Source organism: Leptinotarsa decemlineata, unplaced genomic scaffold (genome assembly GCF_025532065.1).
Source record: "Leptinotarsa decemlineata unplaced genomic scaffold, Ldec_3_MD MMD2_tig00026330_RagTag_RagTag, whole genome shotgun sequence".
In the NCBI taxonomy this organism is placed as follows: domain Eukaryota; kingdom Metazoa; phylum Arthropoda; class Insecta; order Coleoptera; family Chrysomelidae; genus Leptinotarsa; species Leptinotarsa decemlineata.
Genome location: NW_027412690.1, coordinates 2,842,795 through 2,861,498, shown reverse-complemented (window position 1 = coordinate 2,861,498; position 18,704 = coordinate 2,842,795). Strand labels below are relative to the sequence as shown.

At 34.1% G+C, this 18,704-nt stretch overlaps 2 protein-coding genes across 3 annotated transcripts in view; one reads left to right on the top strand and one right to left on the bottom strand.

Moving 5' to 3' along the window:
- LOC111506207 (angiotensin-converting enzyme) overlaps nt 1–1,314 on the top strand; it is an 84,432-nt gene extending 83,118 nt beyond the window's left edge. For both annotated transcript variants that reach the window (XM_074182999.1, XM_074182998.1), the window contains exon 12: nt 1,172–1,314. In XM_074182999.1, the coding sequence (XP_074039100.1) occupies nt 1,172–1,218 (47 nt within the window). In that variant the 3' untranslated portion in view covers nt 1,219–1,314. The remainder of the gene's footprint in view (nt 1–1,171) is intronic.
- A 3,318-nt stretch (nt 1,315–4,632) lies between these two features.
- Nucleotides 4,633–18,329, bottom strand: LOC111506211 (15-hydroxyprostaglandin dehydrogenase [NAD(+)]). Its single transcript, XM_074183007.1, has 7 exons — nt 18,194–18,329; nt 14,997–15,100; nt 14,481–14,601; nt 13,100–13,206; nt 8,255–8,417; nt 8,036–8,198; nt 4,633–4,868 (listed from the first exon to the last, which is right to left on the bottom strand). The coding sequence occupies exons 2-7, from the start codon at nt 15,090–15,092 to the stop codon at nt 4,733–4,735; spliced, it is 786 nt and encodes a 261-aa protein (XP_074039108.1). The 5' UTR covers nt 15,093–15,100; nt 18,194–18,329; the 3' UTR covers nt 4,633–4,732.
- Nucleotides 18,330–18,704: the final 375 nt, after the last annotated feature.

Sequence of the window (18,704 nt, the reverse complement as noted above, 5' to 3'; positions counted from 1 at the left end):
TTTTGGTTTTTAAACCCTACACAAGTTGAAAACAATGTAAAAGAATATATAAATAATTTGCACAGGTGTGATGAATGGCAAACAGTAAAGTTTACGTCAAAATACTATTTCATTTAAATTTGAAGGTGTTTTTTTTGGAGAGTTCAATTTTTCGGAAAGGAAGATTTCGGCTTTCTACTTTTCCATCTTTTCACAAAAAAATTGGGAATCTTCCGAAGAAAGGAAAAAAGCAATGAACTTCAAAATAAATTCTCGACGAAGATGTATAGATCATACAAAAAAGTAACTTCCAGACACAATTTGGAAGAAAAAAAATACCTTTGAAACAACAACTTTTATATGAACATTGAAATATACAAAAACACTTTTTCCTATACAGCTGGTACTCCAAACATTCGTCATGGAATTGAATCAGATATCGTTCAGAGGATTGCTACACAATATATAATATGAGATAGAATTTAATTTACAAAGAACACTATATTATTCAGACTACCAAATGTATCAAAATTTGCGCCAGATAATAATTAACGTGATCTCTCTCATGGAATTCCCATACACGAATTTTTCCATTAATTTATAACTTCGTTATTATTGAAAATAAGTTATAGATTGATTGTGTTGATATACGTAATAATGTAGGGGAAAGCTTTCAGTTTGTTTTCCATTACACGCAAGCAGATTGTTTGCGGATCTAAATTTATTTATTTTTCAGATTGTGTAAAAAAGTCATGTCACATTTGGTCTCCTATAAAATAATATGAGTAAATGATTGAATTTTTTAGGTTCAGTGTTGTAGAAATCTGCTCTATTTCATTTCATTATGTTATTTCATTCGACTAAATAGTTCGTCGCGTCGTACTTTGTTTATAATTTCTACAATCCTGCTATGGTTTTATACATTATGCCAATCAATTTGGACAATCCCCATTTTTCTAAGTTTTCACAACTATTGCTTGTTGATTGCTCTTGATTTTTTCTTAGACTGTTTTATTTTCAACCCTTTCAATTTTTCCAGAAATCGAAAATGGATTAGCTAAATTCAATATTAACCAAAACTTCTGGTACAGGTGGATTTTTCATTTTGATTGCCTGTCAACTTACTTACTAATATGACTGATCAAATTCATAGAAATCTATGATTTTTTCATTTTCACATTTTGTTTTACAGTTTGCGTCAGAACAAGAAAGGAGTTGGAATCCAAGAAGGATGACTGATCATAGGAGTTAAACAAGGGTAAAAATGGAATGAAGATCTGTACTAAGACTACTGTATAAAAAAGAATATTTTTAATAAACGATTTTATTATATAAGCCGATTTTGTGTATACCAACAATTCGATAAACGGTCAAAGAGAATATCAAAGGAGCCTTTTTGCATGCATCAACATATTATTGTTTTTTATTTTCACTTGAGAAAAATCATGAAATTTCGCGCATTAGCTGATGATCGGGAAAAACTACTTTGTAAGGAGGTTTTTCATCCTCGGCAATACGAGGAGTACCATGTTCCGCTTTGTTCATTATCTCCACAACTGAAGGGACAACTTTTGAAGAAAGTAAGGAAGCAATCATGCTGTAAATAAACCCTTTACAAAGATGTATAGATCAGGCGTAGAAGTTACTTTCAGATACGAACTGAAAAAAAAAGCCGAAACAACTACTTCCATAGGTAAATAAAGTTTTTTAATTCAATTTTTAGTATACCCCAAACATTCGTTGAGAAATTTAATGAGAATCATTCACAGGAAAGCTACACCACATTATCTGATTGACATAAAACTATATTTCATGAATGGTTCAAATTATTCTGCCTTTAACAAGCTTCTTTATCACTTGGTCCCCGTTGAATGATTTTCTGAAACCTTCAAAATGAAGCTGTTGAAATTTCATGACTTTCTACTCATAAGTTTGTGAGTTATTTTACTAAGTGACACTACTTTTATTATTTTCAAAATAATGGATCAAAAACAATTCTGTCTTTTAATTTTACACTGCTTCTAGATGTGAAAAAATATCGTTCAAGAAAGACAATGGCTTGTAAAGTGTTATAAGGACTCCGCTCCATCCGAAACAACAATCAAACGTTGGTTTGCTGACTTCAAACGTGCTCGTAGAGACACCGATGTACAGAAAGTAGTTGACGTCCAAATGAGACAGTAACACCAGAAAACAAAAAAAAACGACAAAATCGTTTTGAATGATCGAAAAGTAAAGTTACGTGAGTTAGCTGACATTGTGAAGATATCGAAAGAACGTGTTGGCTTTATATTACATGTGGTCAGTCATTTTAGGGGGTTTGCCTAGGAAAGTGGACATACCCAGCTGTAAATTTGTATAAACTTTGTATTTTGGCATCATGAAAGTATTCCCAAAATTCACATATGATTCGACGGCCGCAACTTCCAAACTTGTGGGTCAAAAGTAAAAAAACCGACTTTTTGAACGTTTTTTGCCAATATCTCGTTTCCAATGGGTTTTATGCTGATTGTATGTCAATATTGTAGAGAATCACATTCTCTACAACTTTTGTCTCAAACATTTTTCCATACGTTGGATCGTTTTTGAAATAGAGTGCAGCGCGAGCGCAGATTAAATATTATTTGAAATCAACTGGTTGTCCCCATCAAAATTAGCTCATTTAAGGTTTATAAATTATTATTTATTGAATAATTATGAATAATTTTCATTTTTTATATACAAATACACTTACCTGCGCGTGTAGTTATAAATTTGTAGGGGGGAAAATATATATTACATTATAATTTAAATCTAATCTATAGTAATAATTATTAAATAAATAAAAATTAATAGAAAAGAAAAACAATTTTAAATAATATTTTTATTAAAAAATGTCATTTGATACATTTGTTGATGTCAAAATTAAAAAAACAGATAAAATAATTAAAAGAATGATGAGTTTAAATTTCAATTTTCTTCTTCTTCTTCGTCGTCGTCTTCTCGCAGCTGTAAAAATTCAAAGGCGTTATCATCTTCACCCAGATTTGTTTCCAATTCTTCCATAATTTCTGGATCAAAGGAACTATCTTCGTTAACATCGGTCTCATATGGTACAGCATTACACTGGCCACAAGCTAAAGAGCATTGCAACCCCGCGTTCCTACATCCACATTTTGAACCACAACCACTTTTGCAGTTACAGAATATCGTATTGAGTAACTCATCTGCAGCAGGTGGTAAAATGATAATGATAGGTTCTAACAATCCGTTAAGCATTGTCCAACCCCATTCCTGGGGTTCCAAATCATGTCCTAACCAAGTTTGAACTTGGTAATAAACACGATCAAAATGTTGTTGAGCTGCTCCATTTGTTGGTGTGATATTTGATAACTGCACAGGTTTATTGAGTTTTGTTAGCTTGACATATTGTGCATAACGAAGATGATCGATAGTATCTACAGACTTTGGAGCATCATAAAAAGCTAGTAAAGTTTGCAATCCACTATCAAATAATCTTTGAACCGGGCAGTTTTCTTCTTCAAATGCTGCGGTAAGTTCATCCAAATTAGGTAGTTTCTCGAATGTTCTTAAAAACATTCTTTTTTAAAGAGCGCAGAAGTCGTATCACAGCCGCTTGAAGCGTAAAGGAACAAAATGTGTTTTTAAAAACTTGAATATTTGTCGAAACTCTTAGAGGAGCATATTTCCGTTTTCACATTTGCTTTGCCAACTTTTTTTAAAAAAAATTCTTATTCAAGAGATAGTGTACGCCCAATTGAAATCACAAGTAAATCAATATCTTCACCGACTATAATTGCTGTTCTTTGACGTTTAGATTCTTCAATTTGTGTTTTCTCAGCACACGTCATTAGGGAATTAAAAAAGATCGGAGAATTGAACGCTGGTCATCGGTGTGATAGGCTATGTCCTTAGACTCGACACCAACGTGAGATATTGGAAGTAATTGTGAAATAATGATAGTGATAATCTGATGTCATCGGTTTGTATCTCAGATCTAGAATTGGTCCTCGAATTGGGTCCTCGATTCAGTCGTTGAATCGCTATTCGAATTGGTTTAAGTCCCGATTTGAAAGTACATCAACACATTTGAAAGAGCTGCAATTATGATTAAAAAAAAGAAAGAATCGTAGAATACGGCGTTCAGTTTGATATTTGCTGTAGTTACCTGTGCCGAAGTTGCAAAGAAACGACCGCATAAAGCGAAGAAAAAAAATTTGTTTTATCAAGACAACGCACCTTGCAAGTCAATCAAAACAATGGCAAAACTACATGAATTGAACTTCGAATTGCTCCCACATCCACCGTATTCGCCAGGTTTGGCTCCCAGCGACTACTGGCTGTTGGCAGACTTCAAAAAAATGCTCACCGGAAAGAAATTTTGCCTAAATAAAGGGGTTATTGTTGAAACCGGGGCCTATTTTGGAGCAAAGTCAAACCGTTCCACAAAAGTGGTATTGAAATGTTAGAATGGCACTGAAATGGTTGTGTGGCTCTTGATGGAGATTACGTTGATGAATAGACTCAATTTTGAAAAGAAAGTGTTTTCTTTCTTAAGCCCGCCCGTGTTACTTTTATTCTCATCGTAAAACTAAACTGGAATTTTTATGTGGATTCAAAGATATATTTAACAAAAGAAATAAATAGTGACGATTAACAAGAAGAATATTTTATTTCATTAAACATGACATGATAATGCTCATAATGACAAAAAATTAATTACATTTTTTATATTTTCGATCTCAAATGCATTTCATGAGGTTTTGCGCATTTCTTTTCTATTGGGGAAAACTAATTGGTATGGAGGTTCTTCGTCCTCGGTAACCCAAACTGAACCGTGCTCTGCTTTGTTCATTATTTCCGAAACTGCTTCAGCAATGTAGTCAGTGCTGAAACATTTACATTTTACATTAGATAGTACTGAATAAGTATCTATTTCTTATAACTATTTTTTTTAACTTTATACATGTGTTCTATGATGAGTTATTGCTTGAATGAAAACAATCAACAGTAAATTGTAGTATTGAATAATTTTGCAAATACAAAAAAAACAACGTGGAAGGTGAAAATACATGAATAATAGTATTTGTTCAATAGTAAATATCTAGTAGTATTGGTTGAACAAATTATTGCTTCCCAACAAACCCTGAATACTCAATTAGCAGTGATATACTTTTAGTCTATTTTCTTGAGCAGATGAGTAATGAATCATTATCAAGTAGCTGTTTCAAACCCGTACGCTGTCTGTTCAACAAAACAGGATGAATTTTCAGTTTTCTCAAAAAATATTCATTTATTCATCAATTTCTATTTTGTTTCCATTCAAAATAGTACCCCTCAGATAAACTACATTTGTGTTAGCGTTTTTCCAATCCTCGAAGAATTTCTAGTATGTACTTTTTGGTATGTCCTTGAGCTATTTCAGCGATTCGGTTTTATCTTCTCAATCGTCGCGAAACACCGTCCTTTCACAGCCCTCTTCAATCTTGGGAACAGGAAAAATTTCCAGGGGGCCAAATATAATGAATACGGTAGCTGTGGCATGATTACGGTGTTGTTTTTGGCCAGAACATTACGAATAAGCAATAACGAGTGAGCAGGTGCATTATAGTGATGCAAATACTCTATACTATAACAATTTTCAATTGAAGGTGATTCATTAGCAACGTCGCACTTGAAGTCACCAACGGATAATCCTCTTACCAACTCTGCAGAGGCGTACCAAAATAATATTTTTATTTCAAACACATAGGTAATTACGTAAAAATTGTTATAGTAGGTGGCGCTACCTGGTGTCAATGGTAAAACTGATTACATTTTCTTATTATGCTTAATACAGTACTTCAAAAAACAAGAAAAATTTACAAAATAATTATTATGTTCCTTTTATATAGAAAGAGAACTACAAAGCAAATAAATAATTACTTATGTTATGCTTATGAAGTTTCAGAATCCAGTGACTCGTCCGAAGAGGAAGACAGATTTGAATGATCGTTTGGTATATATAAATTTTAAATCTTCTTTTGTTATTTTCCTTAACTTCTCTTTGCTCATTTTTGGAAAGAGATCATTATCCATTACCTTTGTCCTAATGGATTCGAGGGTTGGCGCTTTATTCTCAAAAAAGAAAGAATGAATGGTATAGCGTACAAAATTTTTCTGGTACTCGTCCAATTCAATTTTTTTTCTACAACGAGAATGTACTTTTGGAGCTTGCGTTCAATTGTCGACACGGATACTCCCGTTAAAAATGAACACTGGGCTACAGTTTCCAATGTACGGAGTGTATTTTTTTAATTTTCGTACACTCTACAGACAATCTGTTTTTCTTCTAACGACATAAACTTCCGCTTTCTTTGTACATTACTTGGACCTGCTGCGGCATCCATCTTAATACTATAAAAATAATAAAATTCAATCATATTATTCAGATATTTGTCAGTTGTTTACTTCCCTCAAAAACTATTTTAAAGTTGATGTATTTTGAAAAACACTTCATTGTGAGATTTTCACTAGAACAGATTAACAAATCCGCAACACGTGTTTCGCTGCACGGTAGCTTTTTCAAGCGTGTTCACTAACAAACTGAATTCTACATACATTGTGATTTATATATACTATTTGAAATATTACTATCTACCTAGAAACTAATAATATTCTAGGATCTAATTAATAACAGTTATACCTGACTTTAACGAACATTTATATCTGAGTTTAATGACTAGGTCAACTAATTATCTCAAAATAAAGTGTGAAAGTGATGAAAATCTATGATAATGTATTTTGAAAAACAAGTATCGGCCAACTCTATTTCATATTTTAAAGTTAATAAATATAACAGTCTATTCAATAAATATAATGAAATATATTTAATAAATACAAAACAAAGTCACCTTCACAAGAAACAGAACACATTACGCCTATGCAGATAAGGACGCTTGATAATGAAGAAACCGAATGACTAGTTATGGCATTTTAAGGACACAAATATAATAGACCTGCGAAGTGTTGATCAGTTTACCGATGTTTCAAAGCATTTAACGAACTGGTTCACCTATTCGCTCGTACATCCTATCGATATGCAGAAGCTATCTTGTTACGGGGGTCAAATTTTATGGAATCATCTTACATTTCAATTATTTACAAAGGTGATGCATAGACAATAAAAATGATCCCGGTAAGAATTTAGTTCTAAAATTTAACATTGTTGCCGTTAGCTCTCAGTTCAATTTGTATATGAGTTATCTTCAATTGAAAATTGTTATACCATATATTGATGGTAAGGCCATGTGGCACCACGCCAAGGCTATCGAAGAAAACAGTGGGCAAAACCTTGACATTTGATCGAACTTGGGGTACTTTTTTGTCTTGGGTCTCCTGGGCTTTTCCATTCGGACGATTGGACGTCACCAGTTATGAACAATTTAAGCAAATCTGGATCACCATTGGCGTCATTCAACAATTCGTGAGCGATGCTGATGTGACGGTTTTTTGGTCAAAAGCAATTTTGGAACGAACTTCGCTGCCATACTCTTCATGCCCGAAATTTCCGAAAAAATACATTACACCAGCCAATTGATATGCCGACATCCACAGCAATTTCTCTAACGGTTCTCCATAACAACTTTCTTGACATGCTCATCGGTTGTTGATGTGCTGGGACGTCCAGGTCAAGCGTCGTCAATCACATCTTCTCGACTTTCTGTGAAGAGCTTGTATCACTTGTAAATATTTTTCTGACTCAGAGTCATTTCAAGTGTTTTGAAGCACTCGATTCCATTTTCAACACAAAATATTCGATGTAAATTCTTTTATCCGTTTTTTCGAAAATCGCCGAACATGCAAAATACTTCTAATTTTTATGCCTCTCACCAACAAAGTGAACAGCTGAATCTGTGAACATAATATGTGCGAAATGATTGTACCAACATAAAAAAACTAAAAATCTCTGATCGAATATATGTAGCCCGTGAAAACAATTATTCTTAATGTATATGAAGGGAAGCGTGTGGTACTTAAATATATCTGACGATATTAATAAGAAGAATATTCTTACGAAGAAACTTTCTTGCACATTTCAGCCACTTCTTCGCTAACATCGCTAGGTTTCTTGATAGTGTTCAAATCGCCAATCATGGGAGTGTGTATTAATCCTGGACAAAGAGTTATTACTCTAATGTTATGTTTCAGACACGATTCATCTTTCCCAAGACTCTTTCCTGAAATCAAATAATTATTGTTGTTATTTTCGTATGTACTAATTACTATTTCCTACCGAGGCCTACGACTCCATGTTTAGTCGCTCCGTACGCATGTGTGTTTGATAAAGTTTCTATTCCAAGAACAGAGGCGGTGTTCAACACTAATCCTTCGCCTGAAGAGTTGTATTTGGGTAGATAATCCTGAATGGCGAAAAATGTACCGCGCATAACAGCTGTCTACAAAAATTGAGAATTGTAGTTAGAAGTTCATTGTGAAAATTTATTCTGGAATTACAAATTTTTCGAAACTGAAAATACATTGCAGAATTAAAAAAGTACATCTCCTTAGGAGTAAAAACCACAAAACTTGTGAAGTTTTGAGGTAAAGTAAAGATACAGTTCCTATTTTAGAAAAATCAGGAGTTTGTCAACTTTCTTGTTCAACCCCTGATTGTTCTGCAGCGAAGGTAGGCCAAACCGGCCGCTCTTTTAAAACCAGGGTCCAAGAACATCACAAAACCATTCAGAAATATGGACATCATGATCATTTTTATGAAATTAATACAAACAGCTTCTTCGCCAACTATATTATCAACCAAAACCACCTTTTCAATCCAGACCCAGGTATATCATTTTTACGCATCTGTGGTAAAGGGAGGACCTTGCACATTAGTGAGGTTTTCTCTATCAATAAAATAGTTGAAGACCCACAAAACATCTCCTTGAATGACCAGATTCATTTCGATTGTTTGAATTTTTTTAATTTTCTCAAAATTTAAATCTCAATTTCGTGATTTATTTCCTACTCCCTCCATCTAGATAGAAATAAATGTGCTAAAAAAAAGCCTTTTGTGTTAAATCACCACGTTTGACTCCGTTATTATTCAACTGGTTCAACCTATGTTGTTCGCATTTATGACGATGTATCTCTGTAGTTGTTCGTCAAATAATTTTTTGCTGCGAACTGGTTTATTTTGGGGAAAAAACCCAGGAGACATTTTTTGTTCAGAATGAAACAGGCTATCGGAAATAAACTTCAAAATGGTAAACAAATAATAAGACATAAAGTTACATTGGAAATAAATTTTAGGGGTTGCGTTTTCCACCCCTTACAACCATGGGGTAAACCAAATAAATTACTGGCTAAGTGTTTTTTGGTAGTATAAAACGTCAGGTTAATTTCAGTATTGTAATTTTTTCAGTGCTTGTGAAAAAATTGTTATACAAATTTTATGTACCTCCTTTAAGGGGCTGTATCTTAACAAGGGATGCTCCATTGAAGTTTCTTTATGAAAGGTTCTTTTTTTTTCGATGAGGAATCACCTCCTCAAATGTTTTACACTTATTCAGTTACACCATGTATATGACGATATTGTTTTGATTCAGATACTGACTTGCAAATTAATGTTCATCAGTACGATTTTGGTATATCTGGCAAAAATCGTAAAAATTTACAAAATATTTATATTTTTTTCGTGTTTGACTGTACAGAGTCTTTCGTCAATCTTTAAATTCAAAGTGTGTGTGAGATATCATTTTTTTTTCGTTTGAAAGACCAATTGATACCATTATTTGTGGACCATAACATCGTTCAAATGTTCGCCACAGCTTCTCTGGGTGGAGCGCACCCGTAACGTCCAATTTTCCATGACTCTGACGTATAAATCAGGCTGAATTTGACCGATAGCATGGGTTATGTTGGCTTTGAGAACCTTTGAGGTTTGTGCCTTACTACTCGTATACACCTGCGACTTAAGAAATCCTCACAAGAAATAGTCTAACGGGGTTAATTCGTACGATCTTAGTCGCCAGTGTCGAGATCATCCAATTCAGGCCAAAATAAGTTGGTAATAAACGAAAAATAGATAATTATTAGAGGACAAATCATTAAAGTTGCTATTCAAAACATGAATATACAGGGTGTCCCTGGACTCCCTGTTTTCCTCTCGGGAATGTATAGATGGGGTCAAAATATCACCAGTACTTCATATAACTTTTTCTCCTAAAAGTCTTCGTAACCAAGTTACGGGCCCTCGAAGTTACAAAATGAAAAATGTTTTTCTTTGATAACTTTTCAAGTGAATATTCAAAATCATCCAAATTTTGGTAATTGACTAAACAAATGAATTCCGTCGATGAGCTTTCATGCAGGAGTCAGTTGTTTTGCTACAAAGTCAGGAACGGACTACCCCCGATGGTCCACACCCCAAAACTTTGAAATGACAGATAGTTTTCAATATTTTTCAACAAAATAAGGTTACTTGGACAATTTTATGAATAAAAGTACTCGTGTGGAAAGTCGATCGGAGCAACGAGTCTTGATAAAAATGTAGTTCTACTCGACGACATCAAACCCGCTCGTCCACCATTATTTGAAATGAATAATTATCAAAGCAGAAATAATAATGATAACGTTAATTCAACAACATTTATAACAGGAATAATACAAAGTATGCTAAAATGAAGTCGTAAACAAAAAGTACAGTACCTATATGGAAGTTTAAGTCACAATTGTGATAGCAGATATTTTTTCAAAAGAAATATCAAGTTCTGTAGATTCGTGGTGTTTTTAAACTAACAAGCTACTCTACTATAAAATATCGAATTCATTCCATATTTTGTATGTACATAATACGTGTGGAATAATCACGTTTCGTGTTGATCAGTTATCTGAATCTCATGAAACTCAACATTCGAATGTTTCAAATTCTTCTTCACAGCTAAACTGTTGAGGAGTTTCACTGATAATTATAATTTTATGGGAGAAATTCTTTAACACGAATCTAAATTTAGCTGAAAAAACGCACATCGGAAAAAATATTTACTATACTAATAAAAAGCAAACTAATGAACTACAAAAACGGCTGCACATGATCAGGTGAAAAATATCTAGGGAATAATTATGTTCCATTTCTTTCACAGATGTTGACAAAAAACCTTTTAGAAAGTTTTGATAAAAAATGAGAAACTGGAATGCGATTTTGTTTTGTTGAGTGGTGCGTTGTCATATGACTATCATTGTATTGTCAATATTCTAGAGGATATTTTGAATTTTTTTGATATGGCCGAACAGTTTACATTCAATGAATATGCAGATATGCATGTATTTTATGGACGAGCATTTTGTAATGCTGCAGAAGCTCGTCGTCTGTATTCCGAGCATTTTCCCAATCGAACGGTACCGTCAAGAGAAACATTCGAGCGTGTCGATCGCAGCTTGAGGGAGACAGGTATGTAATAATTGATAATTAATTTGAGCACGTTGTTTTATTTCGATATTATTGTAGGTACAGTTTTGCCAAAACGAGGTGGTGAGGGCGCTCCTAGGACTGTACGTACCGTTGTATTGGAGGAAAATATTTTGGAAGCCGTTGCTGATGATCTTTCAATGAGCATCAGAAATCTATCAGAACAGTTCCATACATCCAAGTCCACTATTCATAGAATAATTAGGGAACAACTGCTCCACCCATTTCACATCCAGGAGGTACATGCCATGACACCTCAAGATTTTCCAGCACGACTGGAATATGCCAATTGGTTCATGGATAGGCAAAGAGAGGATATGACTTTTATTAATCGAGTTTTATTCACTGATGAAGCAGGTTTCAGTAGAGATGGAGTTATCAACTCTCATAATCTCCATATATGGGCCGAAGAAAATCCCCATGGGATATTGCAAACCAAACACCAACGGAAATTCAACGTGAATGTTTGGGCTGGTGTCATAGGAAACCATCTTATAGGACCATTCGTTCTACAGGACCGATTGAATGGAGAAGGAGAACGTTATTTGGAGTTCATTCAGAACGATTTGAATGGACTTTTGGAACATGTTCCATTGCAAACCCGAAGAGATATGTGGTTTATGCATGATGGCGCTCCTCCTCATTTTAGTTTGATTGTGCGTGACCATCTGAACCATATTTTCCACAATAGATGGATTGGTAGAGGTGGGCCATATTCATGGCCATCGCGGTCTCCGGATTTAAATCCATTGGATTTCTTTCTGTGGGGGCATCTAAAAAGCCTTGTTTACGCTACACCTATTCACACAAGAGATGCATTGTTGAATAGAATAACATTACATTGTGAAGCCATACGAAACGACCCTGGAATGCTATTTCAAGTACAGAGAGGGTGTCTTCGCAGACTAAGAAAATGTATAGAGAGAGAAGGTGGTCATATCGAGCAGTTTCTGTAGCGGATTTTTCATTTCTGTTTGCTCTTGAGGCTCTTGAGTTTCGTTAGTTAAACGTGTTTGCATTATAAAAATTCGTTATGAACATTTTACCTATCATTTCCATTTTCCTTAAAAACTAATATTTTCGAATAATGGTAGACATCTCAGAATAAATGTTGTTGAATTAACGTTATCATTATTATTTCTGCTTTGATAATTATTCATTTCAAATAATGGTGGACGAGCGGGTTTGATGTCGTCGAGTGAAACTACATTTTTATCAAGACTCGTTGCTCTGATCGACTTTCCACACGAGTACTTTTATTCATGAAATTGTCCAAGTAACCTTAATTTGTTGAAAAATATTGAAAACTATCTGTCATTTCAAGGTTTTGGGGTGTGGACCATCGGGGGTAGTCCGTTCCTGACTTTGTAGCAAAACAACTGACTCCTGCATGAAAGCTCATCGAAGGAATTCATTTGTTTAGTCAATTACCAAAATTTGGATGATTTTGAATATTCACTTGAAAAGTTATCAAAGAAAAACATTTTTCATTTTGTAACTTCGAGGGCCCGTTACTTGGTAACAAAGGATTTTAGTAAAAAAAGTTATATGAAGTACTGGTGATATTTTGACCCCATCTATACATTCCCGAGAGGAAAAGAGGAAGTCCAGGGACACCCTGTATACTATTTAATCAAGATACTACACGAGAAAAAAGATAAAAATATTTACCAAGTTAACAGACACTGTTCTTTCCCATTTGCTTTCGTCATGAATTCCAGCATTGTTGATTACAATGTCAAGGTTTTGAAATTTCTGTATTGTTTTTTCGAAGGCATCTGAAAATCAAACATTATATTAATAATTATCACTGGACGTTTTTCCACTGTTACAAAAAGTAAATTTTGATAATATAAAACAGGGATATAATCATTTAGAGTTAGTCATATTCATATTTAGAATTCTCGTATAATAATTAAAATTGAATATGATAAATCGTACAAATAATCGTGAAAAATTATTGTTTTCAACAAGAATGAATTTATATTACTGTTACGGTCATCCCCGTGGGTTCACCAATAATTGACTACACTGAGCAATAATCAAACTCAACTTTATTCCTCAATTAATATAACAAAACACTGAAAACACCCTACATTTTGTTTTATGAGAGAGGACATTGGCAGATCAAGATCCTCAGATGATGTGATGCTGCAGGTTTTTCCGGGTTTTCCTTCAGCTGAAAAAGCAAATGCGCCACTGGAATCAATGAAGTCGCCCCGGAGCGTCAATTAATATTTGTTGTTGTTTTCATTTTCATTGTTGTTTTATAATTTCTTGATTTGTATTTTGGAAGTGTTATCATTATTGTAAAATTGTTAGCAAGTAAAATTATTACTTCTACTGAAACTGAAACTATTATATAAACTATATATAAATGTCTACAGCCTTATAAAATTGCTTTGCACCGCACTGTCCGCGAAACTTGACTATCTCGCTATGCCCGTAGGTAGCGTTTATATTCGGTAAACGAACTATCCCGAAACCGGGGAATTCCTGAGAAATCCATCGAAGCCGGTGGAATATTGGCCGGGATTCTATCGAAGCCGATGCGAAGACTACAACAATCGAAGCTGCGCGCGGTCTTGAACACGTCACAGTTGATTTATGGCTACCAGCGGTGGCCGGCGTTATTTTCTTTAGGGCATGATGTACCACATTACAAAAAATCGAAGAGCTGTCCAAAGTTATTTCAGTAAATATTACGTGATTTATTTTTTCAAATACTTTTTTCCCAATTCACAATTTTTTAGTTCATGAATAAAGTATGTTTTGCAGACATATCGATTTCAATAAATGAATTGTCAGTGATACGCTTGTTGCTCACGGTAACTATTAAACATCGTTTTTGACTTTTTGTGTTTATTACATAGGGTTTAGAAAACTTCAGACAAATTCAACTCCAATTTCGTGACAATGTATATTTCTTCACCAATGTTCTCACTATTCATCTATGGTTTCTATTTTCAAAAAAACAACAGAAACGATTGTCATTTCAATCAATAAATATTCCGATCTCGTTATAACAAATTCCAATTCATATTCCACTTACTTCTGAGCTCCTCATCTTTGGTAACATCTGCCTTGATGAAAATAAACTTTTCAGCGTATTGTTCCTGCAAACTTGAGAGAGCCCCACTATAATCTTCGGAAATATCAACAACTCCTACACCCTGCAGATAAAAACAATAAATTGTCAAAATGTGATCTAGTTTCAATTTTCAAGCTTTGGCTGATAACATTAAAACAAAATTTGTAAATCTCTAAGTAATAGATATTGATTGATGCAACAATTACGCCAGTACATGTCCATGTCAATGAGTTTGTTTGTGAAATTTCCAACCTAATGTTTACATTTCAAATTTATACCTAAATTTGGATAGAATTATTAGAAATTAAGTATGCATAGCCATAATATTAATAAAACACTAATCGGGTAGAATTTATTCATAATGGACCCACTTAAGTAAGTTATTGTATAATGAAACACGTTTTGCGGTATTTTAAAATGCCTCATGTTTCGAACCCAAACCTAAGTATACCTACGTTTTTCAATAAAAAAACCTACCTTCACACCATTTTCAAGAAGTTTTCTAGTAACAGCTAGACCGATTCCACCTGCTCCTCCAGTAATGAGTGCCACTTTATCACTTTCGAAACTCATTATTGTAACTGAAAAAAACAATTTTTTCTCAATAATATATATTATATAGGTTATCGCTATCGTTACATGATAATCTGGGTTTTTAAACAACATGAACGTTGATAATTTGAAATAATTGTGGGCAAATCAAAATTTCTCAATAGTTAAATTTGTCAGTAGCATAACAAAATGAGTTTCGGACCAAAATGCAAATAATTTTTCAGGAAAAAAGTTAGGAGAATACTTTTTCATATAGAAAAGAAAATAGTGTGCCCATTACGACAATAATAAATTGAAGTTGATCTAAGGTAAAGGGTGAATTTCAAGGATAAATAACTGTTTTTCATGATTTCCACTGAGAAGAGTTGAGTACAAAAGTTGTGGAAAACATAAAAATCTACATATTTTGTGTGGAGGAGCTTTTTTTTACAAAATCCGAAATTTTACAGAAAAAATTAGAATTTTTTTTTCTTCTTGAACGTATGAAGCTTGTCCTTCCATATTCCACATATACGGTGTGTTTTTGAATCGAATCGTATAATGTTTTATTCTAATATCAAACTTAATAAAATCGTTTTTTTTGGACTAATATACCCATGTGCTGAAAACAGTGTTTACAAAATTAGATGACAATTTTTTGTTAATACACAGGGTGTAACTAAATAAGTGTAAACATTCGAGAAGGTGATTCCTCATCGAATTAAAGATAGGATCTTTGATATGAAGAAATTTCATTGGAGCATCCCTTGTTAAGATACAGCCCCTTAAAGGGGGTATATAAAATTTGTATAATAAAATTTTTCACAAGCGCTAAAAAAGTTACAATATTGAAATTAACCTGACGTTTTGTGCTATCAAAAAGACCTTTAGCCAGAAATTTATTTGGTTTACCCCATGGTTATAAGGGGTGGAAAACGCAACACCTAAAATTTATTTCCAATGTAACTTTTTGTCTTATTATTTGTTTATCATTTAAAAATTTATTTCCGATAAACTGTTTGATTCTGAACAAAAAATGTCTCTTGGGTTTTTTGCCCAAAATAAACCAGTTCACAGCAAAAAATTATTTTAGGAACAACTACAGAGATACATCGTCATAAATGCGAAAATACGAAACTATTCTATCTAGTAGGTCGCTATTAGCGATAGTGACAATTAAATTGGTGTGACGCTATCAGTTTGTGAATTTTCGAAATTGAATTAATACTAATTGTGTGTTGTTGTTCTGTTCTTAATTTGTTACTTTAATAATTCACTTGTTATTAAAATGGCATACACAAATGAGGAAATAACTGATATGCATTACATTTACGGTCTGTCGCAAGGGAATGGGTTTGAAACTTCTAGAAGATATGTTGAAATGTATCCTCAACGGCAGCATCCTTCACATAGAATATTTGCTCAACTTCATCAACGATTACGAGAATATGGTTCATTCGACAAAAGAACGCAGGATTGTGGTCGCCATCGAGAAATACGATCACCACAGCTTGAGGAAGCAGTACTTAATTTGATTGAAGAACAACCTACTACCAGTACTAGAAAGAATGCTTTCCAGCTAAATGTTGATCATATGACGGTATTTCGAATTTTAAAGGAACAACTCTTATACCCTTACCATCTGCAACGAGTACAGGTACTGTTAGCGCGAGACTTTCCGAACCGTCTTGAATTTTGCAATTAGATGCTGGAAATGATTATAAGAAATTGTGACTTTCTGAAGACGATAGAATTCACAGACGAATGTAGTTTTTCTCGGGACAAGATTATTAATTTTCATAATTACCACATATGAACTGATGAAAACCCTCACGTTATTGTCGAAACTTACCATCAAGAACAGTTTTCTCTTAACATGTGGCTCGGAGTTATTGGGGATGATTTATTTGGGCCTCATTTTCTACCTCCTCGATTAAATGGTGAGGCATACGTTCAATTTTTAAGAGAAGTGCATCCAGCACTGCTGGAGGAAGTTCCTTTGGGCGTCAGAAGGGATATGTTTTTTATGCATGATGGGGCTCCCGCCCATTTTAGTCAAGTAGCACGTCAGCATTTAACTGAAACATATGCAAATCAGTGGATAGGTCGAGGAGGACCACAGAACTGGCCCACTCGATCCCCGGATCCCAATCCTCTCGATTTCTTTATTTGGGGCCATATACAGCATTTGGTTTATCGTACTCCTGTTCGCGATGTAGAGGACTTAAGAAACCGCATCATCGATGCGTGCAGGTTAATCAGAGAGACTCCAGGAATATTTGAGCAAATACGTGGCTCAATGCGCCAACGTCTAGACGCATGCGTAATGTCTGAACATTACTATGATTTCTACATGTTGTGTGTTTTGTTATTGATAAATTAGTTTCGTTTATTACTCCTTAATCGTTTAATGCAGGTGCTAACTACAAAATAACAATAAATCCAGTTCGCATTTATGACGATGTATCTCTGTAGATGTTCGTTAAATAATTTTTTGCTGCGAACTGTTTTATTTTGGGCAAAAAATCCAAGAGACATTTTTGTTTGGAATGAAACAGGCTATCGGAAATAAACTTTTAAATGGTAAACAAATAATAAGACAAAAAGTTACATTGGAAATAAATTTTAGGGGTTGCATTTTCCACCTCTTACAACCACGGGGTAAACCAAATAAATTACTGGCTAAGTGTCTTTTTGGTAGTAGAAAACGTCAGGTTAATTTCAATATTGTAACTTTTTCAGTGCTTGTAAAAAAATTGTTATACAAATGTACCCCCTTCAAGGGGCTGTATCTTAACAAGGGATGCTCCAATGAAGTTTATTCATATGAAAGATCCTATCTTCCTTTCGATGAGGAATCACGTCCTTAAATGTTTTACACTTATTCAGATACACCCTGCATAAAAGATGATTTATCAAATTTCCGTGACATTTTACAAAATAGAAAATTTACATCGGAGAAATTTTACATTTCAAATCTATAAACATTATAAACAAGAATTCAACTCATACAGAACCATTATTCCACAAAAATGGTGAAAATTTATATTTTTTCCAATTATTAAGAAACTAATAACACTTTATGAAAACTAACATCAGGAAAAATATTAAATATTGTAATAAAAACAGTATAATTAACTTACTTTAAAGTCGACTGGAACTGAAAGGGGTGAAAGGAGGTAGTACTGATCCATCATCATACAAAATAAAGTTACAAGTTAGATTAGATTGTCAGGGAGCTTGCTCATGGCCTGATTCACTGCGAACTTTTCAGATCTATTGTGATGCTCCTTGGTTGTTGGAGCTCATTATCTAGCTTGATCTCTATGATGAGACTCCATAGCCACGACACTGACCCCTTCATATAGCTGGCAGCCTCTAGTTTCTCTTTTCCGCATCTTGCGCGTCTCAGCGTTGCTATCGCCTCGCATTCACAGAGCACATGCAGTGCGGTTTCTTCCTCTTCTTGACAGAACCTGCATTGGGTTTCTTCTGTCAGACCCATTTTGCTCATATGTTTCCTGAGTCGGCTATGCCCCGTTTGTAGACCCACCACTACCCTTACAACCTTACGGTTCTGGTTTAGCAGGTCTTCCGTGAATCTGGACGATGTTTCATGAAGTCTTCCGCCTGCCTCATTTCTGGGAGCTTATT

What these genes read in the sequence shown, in the direction of transcription:
- LOC111506211 (XM_074183007.1), bottom strand. Translation starts at nt 15,092, where the DNA reads ATGAGTTTCGAAAGTGATAAAGTGGCACTCATTACTGGAGGAGCAGGT. An exon ending in GAACAGTGTCTGTTAACTTG is followed by an intron (nt 8,418 to 13,099) that starts GTAAATATTTTT and finishes CAATTTTTGTAG; the next exon opens with ACAGCTGTTATGCGCGGTAC. An exon ending in ATGTGCAAGAAAGTTTCTTC is followed by an intron (nt 4,869 to 8,035) that starts GTAAGAATATTC and finishes TAAATGTTTCAG; the next exon opens with CACTGACTACATTGCTGAAG.